Source organism: Heteronotia binoei, chromosome 5 (genome assembly GCF_032191835.1).
Source record: "Heteronotia binoei isolate CCM8104 ecotype False Entrance Well chromosome 5, APGP_CSIRO_Hbin_v1, whole genome shotgun sequence".
Classification (NCBI taxonomy): domain Eukaryota; kingdom Metazoa; phylum Chordata; class Lepidosauria; order Squamata; family Gekkonidae; genus Heteronotia; species Heteronotia binoei.
Window position 1 is genome coordinate 167532391 of NC_083227.1, and position 18214 is coordinate 167550604.

Consider the following 18214-nt stretch of genomic DNA (forward strand, 5'->3'; position numbering starts at 1 on the left):
AAGATGTTGAACAAAACAGTTCCCAGGACAGATCCTTGAGGCACTCCACTTGTCACTCCTCTCCAAGAGAATGAGGAACCATTCACAAGCACACTTTGGGTGTGCTCTGTCAACCAGTTACAGATCCACCTAACGGTAACAGGATCCAAACCACATTTTACCAACTTGTCAATAAGGATAGTGTGTGTAACCTTATCAAAATCCTTACTGAAATCAAGATAAACTATGTCTACAGCATCTCTCTGATCTAGCAAGGTAGCCACTTTCTCAAAAAAAAGAGAGATCAGGTTAGTCTGACATGACTTGTTCTTGAGAAACCTATGCTGGCTCTTAGTAATCACAGCCATCCTTTCTAAATGTTCTAGGACTGACTGTTTAATGATTTGTTCTAAAACTTTTCCATGTATAGACATCAAGTTGATGGGTCAGTAGTTACCCAGATCCTCCCTTTCCCCCTTCTTGAACATGGGGACAACATTTGCCTGCCTTCAATCTTCTGGCACCTCACCTGTTCTCCAAGAATTCTCAAAAATAATAGGCAGAGGCTCAGAAATTACATCTGCAAGCTCTTTTAGTATTCTTGGATGCTGTTCATCTGGCCCTGAGAACTTGGTTTAATTTGGTTTCAATTAAAGAAACTAGGTGTTTATGTACTACCTCTATGCTGATCCTAGGTTGGAACTCCATATCCTCATTATATGTTCTGTTTTTGCCATGTTGAGCACTGTTTCCCTCAGAAGAGAAGACTCTAGAAAAGTAGGAATTGAGCAATTCTGCCCTCTCTTCATCACCTGTTAAAATTTCACTTTCCTGCCCTCACAATGGGCCTATCCTGTCCTTGGTCTTTTTCCTTGGTCTGAATATAAAAAAAGAACTCCTTTTTTGTTGTTTTAGCATCTTTGGCTAGGCTAAGCTCATACTGAGCTTTAGCTTTCCTAACGCTTTCTTTACAAGCACTGGTGATTTGTTTATATTCATCCTTGGTTATAAGGCTATTCTTCCATTTCCTAAATGAGTCTTTTTTATTTCTCAGGTCTTTAGAGAGCTGTTTATGGAGCCACTTCGGCTTTTTCCATTTTTTCTTCTCATAGGAATCATCTGTGATTGTGCTTTCAATATTTCACTTTTAAGAAACTCCCACCCCTCTTGAACCCCCTTCTCAAGTTTTTGTGACCATGGGATTAAGAACATAAGAACAGCAATGTTGGATCGGGCCAATGGCCCATCCAGCCCAACACTCTGTGTCACACAGTGGCCAATATATGTGTGTGTGTGTGTGTGTGTGTGTGTATATCCAATCCCCTCTTAAAGCTGGCTATGCTTGATTTTACCCAGCATAGTTCTAAGTTTGTCGAAGTTTCTCTTTCTGAAGTCCAACCTATACATCTGAATACATACAGCTTTCCCCTTCTTTAAGACTGTAAATTCCAAAATCACATGGTCACTACTGCCCAGGGTGCCCACTATTTCCACCTCATCAACCAATTCTTTGTTGGTGAGAATCAAGTCTAAAATAGCAGATCCCCTTGTTTCCTTCTCCACTTTCTAGAAAAGGAAGTTGTCAGCAAGACAACTCAGGAATTTATTTGACCTTTCATTTTTAGTAGAGTTGGACTTCCAACAGATATCCAGGTAATTGAAATCTCCCATGATCACCATGTTCCATCTCTATGTAATCTGTTCTAGGAGTGTCTTATCCAAGTCCTTTGTTCAGCTTGGTGGTCTACAGCAGACCCCTACCATAATATCACTGTTATTTCTTAATCCCTTTATTTTTACCAAGCAACTCTCAACTGAACTTCCATGCTCAAGTTCACGTATTTCCTCATGTATATACCTTCTTTATATATAACGTGACTCCTCTGCCCTTCCTTATTTGTCTGCTTCTTTTAAATAAATTGTATCCCTCAATCCTAATATTCCAGTTGTGTCATCCCACCAAGTTTCAGTAATGCCTGTCAAGTCTGAATAAAACTCTGGCTCAACCAGAGAGCATGTTGGGTAGAACCAAATGCTGCTAGTGCCTCTCTTCTACTCCCCCCTCCCTTTCTTTAGAAGCTCTCCCTGCTTTGAAATGGTGATGTGTGAAAAGTCTTATCTGAACCTTCTCAGCCCAGGCCTGTGGGAGTCGTAGGAGTCTAGTGAAACATCAAGGCCACTATGCCTAATCAACATGAGAATGTACTAGTAACATCTATGTGTGAATGTCCCCTGCGCAATTTCCCTGCCCGTAGGAACGCTTTTGAAGTGATCTTTATATGCAATGTATTTACTGTATGATTTTAGTCTCTTCAAACCCTGGCTCAGGCCACAAGCATCCAGTATCAATAAACTAGCTTCTTTGTATCTACATCGACTTGTTATTGAATCTGCAGACTTGACATTTTGAAGAGACTACCTTGGAATTCATCCACCCTGGCAACTTTGTAACCTCATGGCCGAAAAGATTCCAGGAGACGGAGAACTCCTCTACTTGGAGGAAGAGCCGGCGGCACCTTGGCACGTACTAAATGCCAGGCGAGCCGCGGTTTTCCCTCCACACTTCCAACTGGTGATCATGCCTCAGCAGTACCGGCCAAGGACCTCAACCACCACCATGGACGAGGCCTCTGCCCGGAGGGACGCGATCCTGACCCGCCACATGAGGCGAGTACGGTTAACTGAAGCGGAATCCGCCAACCTGGGTTCCTTGGAGTCGGGCGAAGCAGAAGCTGCCCTCGATGTCCAAGAGCAGGAGGAAAACCCCGAGGGCGAGGAGAAAGGGGGAGAAGAACCACTGCCAAAGGACATGCCCGAGGATGATGCCCGCATGTTTTGAGCTATGGTCCAAAAGGAAGTGGATGGAGCGATCAAGGGCCTGAAAGACGAGATGCAGGCTATGACCGCCCAGATCTCCCGTGCCTTAGGACTACCAGGGCTACGGAGACCCTCTCAGCCTCCACCGGCTTGCCCCCCTGGCCCCTATACAGGCCCCGGCACTGCCGGCAGTAGGGCAAGCGCCAAGACCCACAGCGCCGGCGGGCCCGAGAGACGGGGGGGGGGGCGAGGCAGGGAGCTGGATGCCACCTTCGACGGAGACCCAGACAAGGTGGAATACTTTGCCATCCAGGCTAACAGCTACATGTACTACTGGGGGAACACCTTCCCCAACGAATGCAGCCGAGTGGACTACCTGGGGTCGAAGCTGAAGGGGGCCGCCAAGAGAGGGTACGTGAGCCTCTACGAAGCCATGAGCCCGGAACTGGACTATGTGCAAACTTTCCTTCAGGTTCTGTTGGCCCAGTACAAGGACCCACTCCAGGAGACATGAGCTCTGGCCACCTTGAAGGACATGCAACAGGGCTCCAGGACCATCCGCGAGTACGCCGCGGAGTTCTGAACTAATGTGGCCAAAGTAAGGGGGTGGAGTGAGCTGATGAAGATCGAACACTTCACCAGAGGGCTGAATGCCGGCATCCTGGATCGGGCCCTCACTCAGGCTAGACCTACCACTCTGGTAAAGTGGATACAACTGGCAGGAGAAGTCGAGACCAACATGAAGTGGGTGGCGCTGCAGCGGCAACACCAATCTGGGAAGGGGCCGCAGAAACCAACCCCACTTAAGGCCAAACCGAAAAAAGCTGTGTGTGGGGGGGAGCGCCTGCGGGGCCCCGCAAGTGCTTCCGCAGCAGCGACACTAATCACCTGGCTTTCAACTGTCCACCCCCCCCCAAGGCCCTACAAGAGGGGCAGAAAACCAGCACCCCAACCCCCAAGAAACCGACCAGCCGCCCTAAGGAAGCGGCGAAGAGCAACCTCGCGGTGGTGGAGGAGCCAGAAGAGGACGTGCTGCTGTCAGCGGAGCTGAGCGACCTGGCCTGGGCTTCCGAGCCGGCGAGAAACGGGAATGACCTGCTCTAAAGGGTGCCAACCAGCAGGTCGAGGAGGAGCTGGCACCGCTGAGGGTGAACGTGATGGGACGATTGTATTTTGTAGTAGTAAAGCTGCTGAACCCTAAACTGAAAAGGTTCATGCAGGTACGGGCCCTAATAGACTCAGGGTGTAATCGGGAACTGATCACCCCCAACCTAGTAGATGCTCTGGGACTAGAGAGCTCTCCGCTACCCTGCCCCATGCAGTTTGAGCAAATGGACGGGTCGGTGATGCAAGGGGAACCGTGCAGACTAGAGACTGAGGCCCTGCCAATGGGGATCGAGGAACACTGGGACCAGGAGTCTTTCGTCATCGCCCCCTCCTGCTCCTACCTGGTAGTCTTGGGGGTGGGCTGGCTAGAGAAGCATGAACCCCGCATAAGGTGGGGGGCACAGATAATTAGGTTCATAGACCCCCTTTGCAGAACGCACCTCTGGGATTCGGCCTGTGGCCCGCGGGCTCCGGTGGCCAAGGAGAGGGCTTGTATGTTGGTGGAAGAGACCCACACCGTCCCGAAGGTCTACTGGGACCTGATGGGGGTATTTAGTGAGCAAGGGGCGAACCAACTACCCCCCCCACAGGAACACAGACTGTGCCATAGAACTAATCCCGGGGGAAACTCTGCCCAGAGCCAAATTGTACCCCATGGGCTGGGCAGAGAAGAAGGAGCTCCGCAAATTCTTAGACCAGAATCTGGAGAGAGGATTCATCAGACCGGCAACTGCACCCCACGCGGCCCCGGTACTGTTTAGGAAGAAGAAGGATGGCTCGCTTAGGCTTTGCACAGACTTTCAAGGGATTAACGCGATTTCCACGACCAACGCCTACCCCATCCCTCTCATCCGGGACTTGTTAAGCACGGTATCTGAGGGCAAAATCTTCACCAAGCTGGACTTGAGAGATGCGTGCTTCCGAGTGCGCATTAAAGAGGGGGACAAGTGGAAGACTGCTTTTAACACGCCCATGGGACAATTTGAGTATCTAGTCATGCCTTTCGGACTACAGGGGGCCCCGGGAGTGTTTATGAACTTTATAACACTCAATGCACAGCAGCCAAGAAGGTCAGAGCGCCTGCTCCGGCTGCAACGCCACTGAGGATGTTCTCCGCATCTGAGAACGAAACATCTGGAAGGAAAACTTTCTCCAGTAGAACATGGCACTTGAGCCCGAAAGATTCTACAAACCCTAATAACCTTATAAATGATGTACTAAGAAAGTTTTTATTCAAGGGGGTGGTGGTGTACCTGGATGACATCATTATTTATTCCCAGGACGAATAGTCTCACATGAAGTTAGTGAGAGAGGTGCTAAGCACTCTGTTGAAGCATCAATTGTATGCCAAGTTGTCTAAATGTGAATTCCATAAGACTGAACTGGATTATTTGGGCTTCCGGGTGTTGGGGAAGGGGTTGGCATCAACTCGGCGAAAGTGCAGGCAGTACTGGAATGGGCCCCCCCGAGAACACGTAGACAGCTCCAATCTTTTCTTGAGTTCGCAAATTTCTATAGGACCTTCATAGAAGGGTTTGCCCAGATCACCCTCCCTCTGACAGAGTTACTGAAAACCAAGGGAAAGGGGCCAGAGGCGAAGCGACTGGGGGCCTGACTTAATTGGAGCCCAAAGTGCCAAACGGCCTTCGATAAACTGAAATGCTTGTTCACTAGTGAGCCGGTCCTGAGCCATCCCTATGAACAACGACCCTTCATTGTGCAATGTGATGCTTCCGATGTGGCTGTCGGAGCCATACCGATGCAGAAAGATGGGGAGGGGCAGCTAAGACCTTGCGCCTATATCTCTAGAAAGTTCTCAAGCGAACAGAGGAACTGGTCAGTGTGGGACAAGGAGGCTTTTGCAGTGATGTTCGCTCTGAAAACATGGCGGTCCTGGCTGGAAGGAGCCAAAATGCTGTTTGAGATCTGGACCGACCACAAAAACCTCGAAGCCTTTACAGGCAAGAGGAAACTGAGCGAAAAGCAAATCCAGTGGGCAGGATTCTTCTCCAAATTCGACTTCACGCTAAAGCACATCCCGGGGGCGAAAAACTTCCTGGCGGATGCGCTGTCCTGCCTGCTGCAACATGAGAGCCAGAAGGAGGAAGTTGTCGACTCTTTAGTTCCCCCCTCGCAGGTAGCCGCTGCAGTAACTACGCGGTCGCAGAAGAAGAGGGAATTGGGGAAACTGGGAGCCGAGAAACTAGCCATGGAGACCGAGAGGGAGGGGGATGCCCGTCCAGGGGACGTGCAAAAGAGAGGGGAAGGACTGTGGTATAAGGGGGAAAAACTCTATGTCCCCAAGAACCTAAGGGCGGAAGTGCTGCAATTCTGCCACTCAAATAAACTGGCCGGGCACTTTGGCTACGTCAAGACGCTCCATTTGATTAGTAGACAATTTTGGTGGCCGTCCCTCAAAAAGGACATGTCGGAATTCGTGGCCTCATGCCCCATCTGCATCATGGCCAAGAAAAGGGGCGGTAAGGCCCCAGGGCTACTCAAAGCCCTGGAAGCGGCCAAGCACCCCTGGTCAGTGGTGTCAATGGACTTTATCATAGAGTTGCCATCCTCCCATGGGAAAACGGTGATCTTAGTGGTAGTAGACACGTTTTCCAAACAAGCCCATTTTATCCCATGTGCCCAATTGCCTACAGCAAAGAGACTGGTCCTCCTGTTCTTCAACCACATGGTCCGGCTTCACTCATTCCCTGATAAGGTCATTAGCGACCGCGGGCCGCAGTTTGTTGCCAACTTCTGGCGGGAGTTTTGTAAACTGGCCGGAATAGAACAGGGGTTGAGTTCCGCCTACCACCCGCAGATGGACAGACAGACGGAACACGTGAACGGGCTTCTAGAACAATATTTGCGTTGTTTCATTAACCACAGACAGTCAGACTGGGTGGACCTGCTTCCTTTCGCTGAGTATGGGTATAACAACACCATGCATAGTTTCACCAAGGCTTCCCCCTTTTCAACTGTCCATGGATATGAAGGAAAGCCGATGCCACTACTGCCAGGGGGGACCTCTTCCCCTGAATCGACACCCTTCGAGCAATGGTGGCAAGGGCCGAGCGGGAGCTGGAAAACAATCCAGGAAAACTTAGAGGTGGCCAAAGAAGCCTATAAAAAGCAATATGACAAATCACATGTCCCCGCATGGGATTTCAAGGTTGGGGACTCAGTGTTCGTGTCTACTAAGAACTTGCCTCTCAGTCAGCCCTCTAAAAAACTGGCATACGAATTCTTGGGACCCTTGAGAATCTCGAGAGTAATCAATCAGGTGACAGTAGAGTTAGAGCTGCCAAAAATGTTTAGTAAAGTGCATCCTGTATTTCATTGCAGCTTACTCCGTCGGGACCCCGGGGCTTCGGTTTGGCACCCTCGAGAACCTGCCCCACAACCTATCCTGGTGGGGAATCAGAACCATCATGAAGTCCAAGAAATCCTGGACTCTAAAGTCAAAAGAGGGGTTCTACACTACCTAATAAAATGGAAACACTTTCCCTCCAGTGAGAATGAATGGGTAGAAGAGAAAGATATATCGGCCCCAGACCTAATTAAAAGGTTTCATCAGAAATGCTCCAACAGGGCAGTAGAAGCAGCTTAGAGGGGACAGTATGTCAAGTCTGAATAAAACTCTGGCTCAACCAGAGAGCATGTTGGGTAGAACCAAATGCTGCTAGTGCCTCTCTTCTACTCCCCCCTCCCTTTCTTTAGAAGCTCTCCCTGCTTTGAAATGGTGATGTGTGAAAAGTCTTATCTGAACCTTCTCAGCCCAGGCCTGTGGGAGTCGTAGGAGCCTAGTGAAACGTCAAGGCCACTACGCCTAATCAACATGAGAATGTACTAGTAACATCTATGTGTGAATGTCCCCTGCGCAATTTCCCTGCCCGTAGGAACGCTTTTGAAGTGATCTTTATATGCAATGTATTTACTGTATGATTTTAGTCTCTTCAAACCCTGGCTCAGGCCACAAGCATCCAGTATCAATAAACTAGCTTCTTTGTATCTACATCGACTCGTTATTGAATCTGCAGACTTGATAATGCCTATTAGGTCATAGTCCCCTTCCTATTATTAGGACATCCAACTTCTCCTACTTGTTTCCCATACTCTGTGCATTAGTGTAGAGACATAGGAAACCATCTTTTATGCACCCTGAGGTTTTTGTTTCCTTACATAACTGTGAGTTAATCTTACCTATCATTCCTGCTACTTCCTGCAAAACTTTAGCATTCTTATCTCCTGTTATTGGCATCATACTAGGCTTTGAATTTTTGTCTCACTCCCCCATATGATTTAGTATAAAGACCTTCTTATTATGTTTGAAAGGGTTGATCCTTCAAAGAATTGACCCTTCAAAGTATATAAGAACATAAGAAGAACATAAGAGAAGCCATGTTGGATCAGGCCAATGAATTCCACATGTTAATCACCCTTTGGGTGAAGAAGTACTTCCTTTTATCCATTCTAACCCGAATGCTCAGCAATTTCATCGAATGCCCACGAGTTCTTGTATTGTGAGAAAGGGAGAAAAGTACTTCTTTCTCTACCTTCTCCATCCCATGCATAATCTTGTAAACCTCTATCATGTCACCCTGCAGTCAACGTTTCTCCAAGCTAAAGAGCCCCAAGCATTTTAACCTTTCTTCATAGAGAAAGTGTTCCAAACCTTTAATCATTCTAGTTGCCCTTTTCTGCACTTTTTCCAGTGCTATAATATCCTTTTTGAGGTGTGGTGACCAGAATTGCACACAGTACTCCAAATGAGACCGCACCATCGATTTATACAGGGGTATTATGATACTGGCTGATTTGTTTTCAATTCCCTTCCTAATAATTCCCAGCATGGTGTTGGCCTTTTTTATTGCAATCGCACAATGTCTTGACATTTTCAGTGAGTTATCTACCATGACCCCAAGATTGGTCAGTCTCTTGGTCAGTCTCTGCCAGTTCACACCCCATCAACTTGTATTTGTAGCTGCAATTCTTGGCCCCAATGTGCATTACTTTGCACTTGGCCACATTGAACCTCATCTGCCACGTTGACGCCCACTCACCCAGCCTCAACAGATCCCTTTGGAGTTCCTCACAATCCTCTCTGGTTCTTACCACCCTGAACAATTTAGTGTCATCCGCAAACTTGGCCACTTCACTGCTCACTCCCAACTCCAAATCATTTATGAACAAGTTAAAGAGCATGGGACCCAGTACCGAGCCCTGCGGCACCCCACTGCTTACCGTCCTCCACTGTGACGACTGCCCATTTATACTCACTCTCTGCTTCCTATTAATTAACTAGGGTTAACTCTTCAAAGGAAAGGTCTTTCACCCTACAGCATGTTTCCAGCAGGAGGGTGGCCATACACAGCCAGGATTATCTCCTTAGGACCACTACAGAGGCCATGGATTTGGCCGGAACTTCTGCAGTATGTCAACTTGCGCTGATCTCCTATTTGGAAAGTCTGATCACTTCTGACTGGATCAGCTTGCCAGCAATCGAGGTTTGTCAGGCACCTTATCCAAAACCTGCAATAGGCTTTCCAAAAGAAAGAGCAGAAATTTGCCCATAATTACTTGATAATTCACAACTTGAAAGTTAAGTGCTGCAGACAAATAAAATTTAAGGAATCCAAACATCGATTTCCTCTGTCTGTAGAAGACGAGTGTTGGCTGAGCCTCTGGCACATCTTGCATGTCCTCAGTAAGTAAAGAGGAGAGAGGTGGATGGGAACTCAGAAACTTGCAGAAATCTTGCTTGACCTTATATAAATTTTCCGTCATATGAGAAGTAGCCAGAGTGGCAGCTGGTTTCTGCCAAATCAGGACTGTCAGGTTTGCCAGTTGGGAAAGCCACTACACATGGAGTTGAGGTAAAGAAGACTCAGGATTCTGCCTTTTGGTCTGTTATCTGAAGTGACCATGTCCATGTCAAAAGCCTCAGCCATCCTCAGCATCTGCTTGCCAGAGGCGAAGGTCCTCATTGGGGGACATTGGAGTCAAATTTTCCACTGTCATCCAGAGATTGTTTGGATGTACTCTCAGAGCTATAATGTGATGCCACAGCCATGTCCTTGTCAGGCTTATGACAGGGAGACATGAGTGATAAGAAGGTGGAATGGGCTTCAGTACAGAGAGGAGTAGCCTTGAAGTGATCCCACAAACAGATCCTGGGTCCAGTTCCTTCCTTCCTTCCAGTTTGGTGTAGTGGTTAAGTGTGCGGACTCTTATCTGGGAGAACCGGGTTTGATTCCCCACTCCTCCACTTGCACCTGCTAGCATGGCCTTGGGTCAGCCAGAGCTCTGGCAGAGGTTGTCCTTGAAAGGGCAGCTGCTGTGAGAGCCCTCTCCAGCCCCACCCACCTCACAGGGTGTCTGTTGTGGGGGAGGAAGGGAAAGAAGATTATAGGCCGCTCTGAGACTCTTTGGAGTGGAGGGCGGGATATAAATCCAATATCTTCATCTACCTCACAGGGTGTCTGTTGTGGGGGAGGAAGGTAAAGGAAATTGTGAGCTGCTCTGAGACACTTCGGAGTGGAGGGCGGGATATAAATCCAATATCTTCATCTACCTCACAGGGTGTCTGTTGTGGGGGAGGAAGGTAAAGGAGATTGTGAGCCGCTCTGAGACTCTTCGGAGTGGAGGGTGGGATATAAATCCAATATCTTCTTATCTTCTCCTTCCTTCCTTCCTTCCTTCCTTCCTTCCTTCCTTCCTTCCTTCCTTCCTTCCTTCCTTCCTTCCTTCCTTCCTTCCTTCCTTCCTTCCTTCCTTCCTTCCTTCCTTCCTTCCTTGTCACTGTGAGTCATTTTGGTCCTGTAGTTCATATACTTTTTGAAAAGTGCCTTGGTCACCATAACTGGCCACCACAAGTGGTAGCAGAAGGAGGAAACAAAATGCAGGATAGACCAATGAAAGTTGCCTCACTCTGCTGAAGACTTCAGCCAAGGACAGGAAAGAATGAAGCATCAAAGAACAACTCGCTTTGCCAAAAAGAAAGCAAGGTGAGAACAGAGGTTGCTGGAGTACATGTATCCATGCAGCAACAAAAAAGGAACTGAAGGGAGGGGGGGTGCCTGCCTCCAGAGCATGTGACCGCTTGGGCAGGGAAGCTGCTGTGTTGGCTCCGAAGGGGGCAGGGCATCCCTATGGCCGTTTTCCCACTCACGTTTTACTGGCGCCACGACCATCCTGACGCCGGCGAATCTGCCTGGATTTCGCATCAGAAGCTCCGGCGCTCCCAGAAGCGCCGGCTACTTCCGTCGCTAAGCCAGCGCAAACGGAAATCGCAAAGATGCAGGAAAACGTTTGCGCTGGCTTAGCGACGGAAAGCGCCGGCGCTTCTGGGAGCGCCGGCGCTTCTGTTGCGAAATCCAGGCAGATTCGCCGGCGTCAGGATGGTCGTGGCGCCAGTAAAACGTGAGTGGGAAAACGGCCTTTGGTAGTTCTAAGCTGGAAAAAAAATATTCCACAGCTGCCCTGCCCAGGTGCAGTCCTGATGTGGGGCTCCACCAAAGATGAAAGATGAACAGACTATTCCGAAGGCAGATCAGTGGGGATGGATGTGTCTACTGGTTACTTTCATCCCCTCCTTCCCCCCCCCTCCAACTTCTGTAAAATCTCAAAGACTCTCAGAGTTAGTAAATCAACCCAGAAGCTCTTTATCATTACCTTAAATGACTGGACAAAGGTCCAAAGCAGGATGCGGATGGTGTAGCCCTGTCGGAGCAGCTTAATGAGGCGGGCAGCTCGGAATAGCCTGAGGAAACTCAGGCTGATGAAGTTATTCTGCAGAGATGAAGGGAAAGTGGCATGAGTGGGATCAGGTTCAGGACCGAGTGGCAGCAGACCCAGGGGGCTGGCAAGAAAACAAACCCCAACCAACCCTGCAGTGATTAGTAAGATTAGTAAGGACGACTGAACAGCACAGAAAGGGAGGGAGGAATCACCCACATGAAAATAACTAGCGTGATAATAAGGCCACCCATTCCCTTGGGAAATAAAGATGACATAATCTATTTGAGAAAAAAATCAACCACTGATCGTTAATACAGGAACTTTTGTTGTTGTTAAAGATACCAACAACCAAATGCACTGATATTTTTTTTTGCACAGCAAGCAGGTAGAACATTATTGTGTGGCCTCACATCACACATGTTCTGCGCATACAAGATATAGGGAAACGCAAGATGTGAGGAAGAAAAGGACAGCTGGGAGATGGGATGACTGGAGGCTTGCAAGTGCATAAATCAGTTTGCGGGGCAAATGCACCTGTCCTGTGCACCCAACATGGTAGCAATGCCAGAGACCTGAAGAAATGGTCAATACCAAATACTTTGCAGCTGAATGAAGGCTTTTTGTGCCTCTGGTACAGTAGGAAAAAAACACATTCTTGTTTGGTTCACCAAGATGCATTAGCAGCTATCTTCTTCAAGGTAGATGGCACATACGCTTCTGGAATATATTGCAAATATATTACATTTCTTTCAGCAATGCTCAAGGGCCCAGCTTTTGAGACCGATAGATGCCCAGGGTTTCTGGGAGATAAGCACGGGAGTTCCTGGACTACCTCACCTGACTTGGGACAATATAACCTTCTTTCTCTGTGTGTGGCATTGGCTCAAGAGACTATCAGGTCTTTTCTAAAGTCAGCCCAATCAGCACAGAACAGAAAATCTAATCAAGATGTAAAGTTCCAGCCTTCAGTTAGCCAGTTAGTCCATCCCCAGGCAACAGCCCTTGCTCAAGAGCTTTAGTCCCGCAATGGATGGTTAAGGATTCATTCATGCATGATGACTCTTGCTAGGTTCCCAAGCTGAGCACTCTGGAGCTAGACTTTGCTGACTCACTGAATGTTCAAACAAGAACAGCACTGTGAAATGTGTTTGGCCTGGCTAGTTTTAATGGATCCACAAGCTCTGCCATGTGGCTTCACCGATTATGCATTGAGCAAGTGATTTGGTCATTTGGGTTTGCTAGGGTATCTGTGCAACATGTGTCACAGGACTGAATGTAGTTGCAGCAACATCACCTGCCACAAGACCAATGGGCACCTTGCAAATATGCCACAATGGAATTGCAGGAGAGTGAGACAGAGACAGACACACACACACACAGAGAAAGACAGACAGACAGAGAGAGGACTCAGACATTACACATGCCAAAAGACTGATCTGAGGGCTTGACATATACTCGGCCTTGTTCTATAATTTCAAAACAAATATTGAGGAATTGCCATGTGATTACACAGTGGACATGATAGGACGATGCTGCAGCCAAGGATTCACGAGTAGTCCTTGTAGGCCCTTCTTCCCAATAGCACCCTGTTGCTGCATCCTCCCCCGTCTTTGGAAGTTCCCTTTGTGGACATTTCCAGAAGCTGTAAGCCAATCTCTCTCCAGCACTCCCCAAAAGTTGGTCATGTAACAGGGAATCCACTAAACATGGGTGACCATGGGGTGACAGAAGTCACTGCAAGACTGCATCCAAAGGAGTGAAACCTGCTTATCATACTGCCAGCTTCAGTTCATGCAAGGCCAACAGAAAGGATGACATGCATGCAAAGAGGCAGAGAAACAAACAAGGAAGCTATGCCTACTCTCAGCGGGAGAGCTACACCTACTCTGGCTACTAACAATGACATAGCACATCAGGGCTGGTACCGTGAGTCACTCATCTTTGCACCTGTCTTTAGACTAGAAACTTGCAGCTAAAGAATTGGCTGGTTGGTAGATTTCAGGTACCAGTCCATGCTTTGTTTGCTGTTTCCCATGAGAGTAAAAGGAGTCGAGGCCACAACCCCATTGAGAGTAGAGGCCACAACTGTCTGCATCTATAGTTCAGAATTAACAACCTTGTGTTCCCTTGATTCCCTGATCCATATCCTCAGGCTTCCCTGCCTGTCCAGTCCTTTCCTGCCAAAGGGACATATTCACAAACTGCCTTGGCTCCTGCTCACTTCAACTCCATGTTTCTACCACCTCCCTCATGCTCCTATTTGTCATGCCATCACCTATACCACTATCCCACTCCCTTCAACTACTCTTTCTTGACCACCTCTCCTAGCACTCCTTTCTCCTCCCCACTTAGGTAGCCTTTCCTGATCTGAAGTACTATGAAGTCCCCTTTTGCTTCAGTCCCCTAAGTTTTAGATACCCATTTCTTTGTCTACTGCCTATTTTTTTTACCCTCTTTACCTCTGAACTTCCCTGCAAGTCAAGATCTCTTCATAATCTTCAACCACCCCTGGGCATGGCTTTAATCCGTGACAAACTAACATAGAATCTGGACTGTTATCTGCTGTCCAGCAAATGAACCGTCCAAGTCATCGCATCCACTCTGCCTATCAAAGCCACAAACTTCATTGCCACACATGCGGTACTGAGGTATGCCTATTTTTGCCAAGTATGTGAAAGATTTCTATGTGAAATTCGTCTTTGCTTATGTCTACATTGATCTTCAAACACTAGTATCACAGAGGGGCGGTTGTGCTAGAGAAGAAACATTGGAAGTGCCTTTGAGAGTTCTCAAAAAAGGACTTCAGAACTGACTCAAAGGCATACGCCAACATTCTTTCTCAGCCCCTCTAAGTGAGCATCAGGGAAATTTCCAACACATTGCCTTCCTCTGATACACATACTGAAGGCCAATTCAAATGTGTGGTTGTTATTATCCTGTAACTTATCGGTCAGTGATCTTCAGCATAACCAGATGGCACCTTCACCATTGTATCAGAATGTGCATAGTATAAAGGGGGCAGGGCGCCAAAGGAAACGTTTCCTGTCAATCATCCTACTGATCATGCGGCCTGTATTCCTTGACCTCAGATTGCCATCAAGGAATACAGCCACAGCTCATGCACATATTTCAGGTGTCAGCAAGTCACTGCCTGGGATGTATTGTCTTTCAGAAAAAAAACATCAATACTGCCTCTTCTGAAAATCTTTGTGTTTGGGGATTATGTCGTATCATATTTGATCAGTGATGTCAGTGACATATATTCATCAAATCGTCAAGAGATGTTGGGATCATGAAGTGAGAAGCATCCATGTGATCTTATTCAAAGTGGCCATTTGTACAGCAACTGATCATGTAACTTGGAGGGAACCTGCCTTGTTGGGTTTTTCTTCCCTTTTTCCCTGCCTCAGGATGCCCTGAGGGGAATTTCCCGTAACTGATATTTGAGGAAGAATAAGCAGCTGGCCAATAGAAACAGAAGATCGCTGGTTGGATTCAGTGATCCATTAGTGCAAAGATCATAGATCTTTCCCTCCTCACAGCAGACTTCTCCAACACCAGGAAAGTTGATTTAGAAGAATCAAGAGACTTGCATGGACTAATAGTTGTGCATGGACTAATGGGAAGCAGCATTGAGGATGTAGGAGAGGACAAAATCACCCTTCCACTCTCTTCCAACAGCAGAGCTGCACTAACAAAAAAGGGTGATTTTGCCCCCTTCTCCCCTCCTCCTCAGGGCACTGTCCTACCCCATGTGGCTATTAGTTCATTAGGTCCCATAACTCTGAAAATCCACATTCCAGCTGTGGGTAATAACTGCGGAAGAGCTGTTACTACCTTCATGGGAGCAACCACAGGATCTAATGCTATGTTCCAACATCACTTCCCCAGTTGCTGCTAGCTGTCTGCCTGGGTATCCGTCTCTCATCACCTTTTTAGAAGAACTGCCCTTTTATGTATCTCAGATGAAATTGAGCCATCTCTTTAGAAAAGGCCCATTTTCTATATTCTATGGCTATAGGATTCCTCCACTGACCCAACTCCTCTATGTCTCACAACTGAGTCTTTCCACGAAGTTAACTGAACCTGAGTAAGACCAAACGAGTGATGCAAAATGAGACGGAGGGCAGGGACTAAAAGAGCAAGCTGGCCAATACACTGCAGGCATCTTTGGCTCAAAAGGTCATGCGATGTGCCAAGAAGATGCTCTTCATGAATAAAACACATTCGGGCTTCAGAAAGTAACCAACCGGATCCTAGATGCAAATGTTGAGATGGAGAGGATCAGAGGAAGTCAGGGAAGGGTGGGCATTTTAATACCGCAAGTCGAATCCCAACCAGCAAACGGAGAAAGGCAGAAGGTAGACATTTCATGTTTGGTGAAGGGGCAGGGAGCAGGGCAGGGAAGTTCGGAAATATTCATTGGCATGGACACACAGACCGGTTCATGGATGGACAGATGGATTTTTTCATAGTGCATTTTGATTGGATGACATTTTCAGAGGGTGTTGCGCCAAAATAGAACAGTATAAAGGGACAGCATGGAAAGAAGATAAGACAAGAGATACAGTCATTATATATTACACATCGCACTGGGGAAGGAGATACCTAGCCCCCCTCCCCCCTTCTTCCATACCCACCCCTTTCCCCTGCCTGCTGACATTAGGGAACCCATTCGGGCCCCAAACATCCACAGCCAAAATGCCTGCATATGTAGCTTTTCTTCCAGCATAAACAAAACTTGCTGCTGAGCTTCCATTTTCTGGGAAGTGGGATGGGAGAAACTGAGGCATGAATTGGAACATGGACTTCCACGAGTCAGTGGCGCGATCAACGTTACGAATGAAAATCGCTTACCATTACTGCTCTTTAAAATACTTCTGCGAAAGACTTTTGAAAGTGAGCATAATGTGAACTCAGCCATAGCACTTCCTACGTAGTGGGACCTGCTGGAGTGCTCCAACCGTTCCATCTTCTCTCAGTGTGGGAAGAGCTCGTGTGTAAGCAGCTGGGTTTTTTTAAAGGACGTGGGACAAAAAACTTCCCCAGTTCTTGTCAAAGATTCAAACTAGAAGACGGCTGGAGGTGTGATTTGGGAATTAAAATACTCGTAGGTAACTCATGTTATCTTTGAGCAACCAGAGTTCACATCTCCTCTGGAGAACTTTAGCACTCTTTGTTGATGTTAAACATGCCAAGGATGCAAGGCTGACAGAGGCAATGAAGGAACACAGCCATTCAGAATGGGAACTACAAAGAGGAATGCAAAGATGTTTATACTGGAGAGCATATATTCCTTTCAAATATAGAAGATCTCAGATGTTATGTACTCTACAGCTTAAAATCAGCATCAAGTGAGAGTTTCCCTTAGGGAATGGTTTCTTCTACTCTTCAGCATGGTGTTTACTTATTTTAAACAAAGTGTGAAGAAACGCTCCCCCCCCCCCCCCGGGGGAGATTTGAGATGAGCAAAGCCTCCACTTTGCGTTTTAACAAGCTTTCCCCCCTCTGGGCAGAGAACAGTCTGGGAAGGGGGGAAGTCCATCAGTGGCTTTCTAGGCACCTCAGCTCACCTTCATACAAATGCTAATAGAACTAGCTAGAGACAATATTTTATTTATTTATATATTTGATTTATGAATTGCCCATTCCCTACACGGTAAGGTTCTAAGTGGTGAACAACCATTAAAAAACAGAATTGAGAAGAGAAAACCAAAAATCGGCTGCATTATCTTAGATGGCATCAAACACCCCTTTCTTACCCCGTCTGCACTGTGTTGCTTTCTTGCAGGCAGGTGAGGAGGGGACTGAAGTGAAGATGGAGGCAGGGAATAAGAGGAGGAAGATGCTGGCTGTGATGCAACTATTGCCATCCTGAACCAACAGCCTGGTGGAACATCTCTGTTTTACAGGCCCTACAGAATTGCATTAAGTCCTGAAGGGCCCTGGTGGTATTTGGCAGAGAGTTTCACCAGATCAGAGACAGAGCTGAACAAGCCCTGGCTCTGGCTGAGGACAACGAGATATCTTTAGGGCCAGGGACCATCAGTAGGTTATTCTCAGCACAGCATAGCACTCTACCGGGGACAGACCAGAGGAGGCAGTCTCAATGATATGCAGGTTCCAGATCAGTTAGGGCCTTAAAGGTCAACACAGAACCTTGAACCTTACTTGGTATTCTACTGGGAACCACTGTAGCTGGTGCAGCACACGTATACGTGCTGTCCATGGCGTTCCTGTTAGAACTCACACCACCGCATTCTGGGCCAGCTGAAGCTTCCAGATCATGTTTGTAAACATTTCCTTTTTAATAAATAATTTACAACTCTGGATGCTGGCCATGGTTCTCTGTACCATATAGACCTCTGTTGTCTCAGACACACTATTTTAAAAAAGAGTGCCAAGGAGAAGGAAGATAGTTAGCAAGTGGCCATTTCTCCATGGGTGCACAAGGCAGTGAACTGTCCCTGTGGCAGCCAGGCACTAGGCCTCGGGAGACACAAAGGCAAGGCCACAGAATTTGGAAGGGAAGCTGGGAGTCTTAACTCTCTAATTCCATACACAGGTCGGGTGG

At 47.5% G+C, this 18214-nt stretch overlaps 1 protein-coding gene across 4 annotated transcripts in view; it reads right to left on the reverse strand.

Annotated features, from left to right (window-relative positions):
* Positions 1-18214, reverse strand: part of CACNA1A (calcium voltage-gated channel subunit alpha1 A) — a 599049-nt gene that overhangs the window by 119434 nt on the left and 461401 nt on the right. For all 4 annotated transcript variants that reach the window (XM_060240686.1, XM_060240689.1, XM_060240688.1 and 1 more), the window contains exon 34: positions 11575-11691. In XM_060240686.1, the coding sequence (XP_060096669.1) occupies positions 11575-11691 (117 nt within the window). The remainder of the gene's footprint in view (positions 1-11574; positions 11692-18214) is intronic.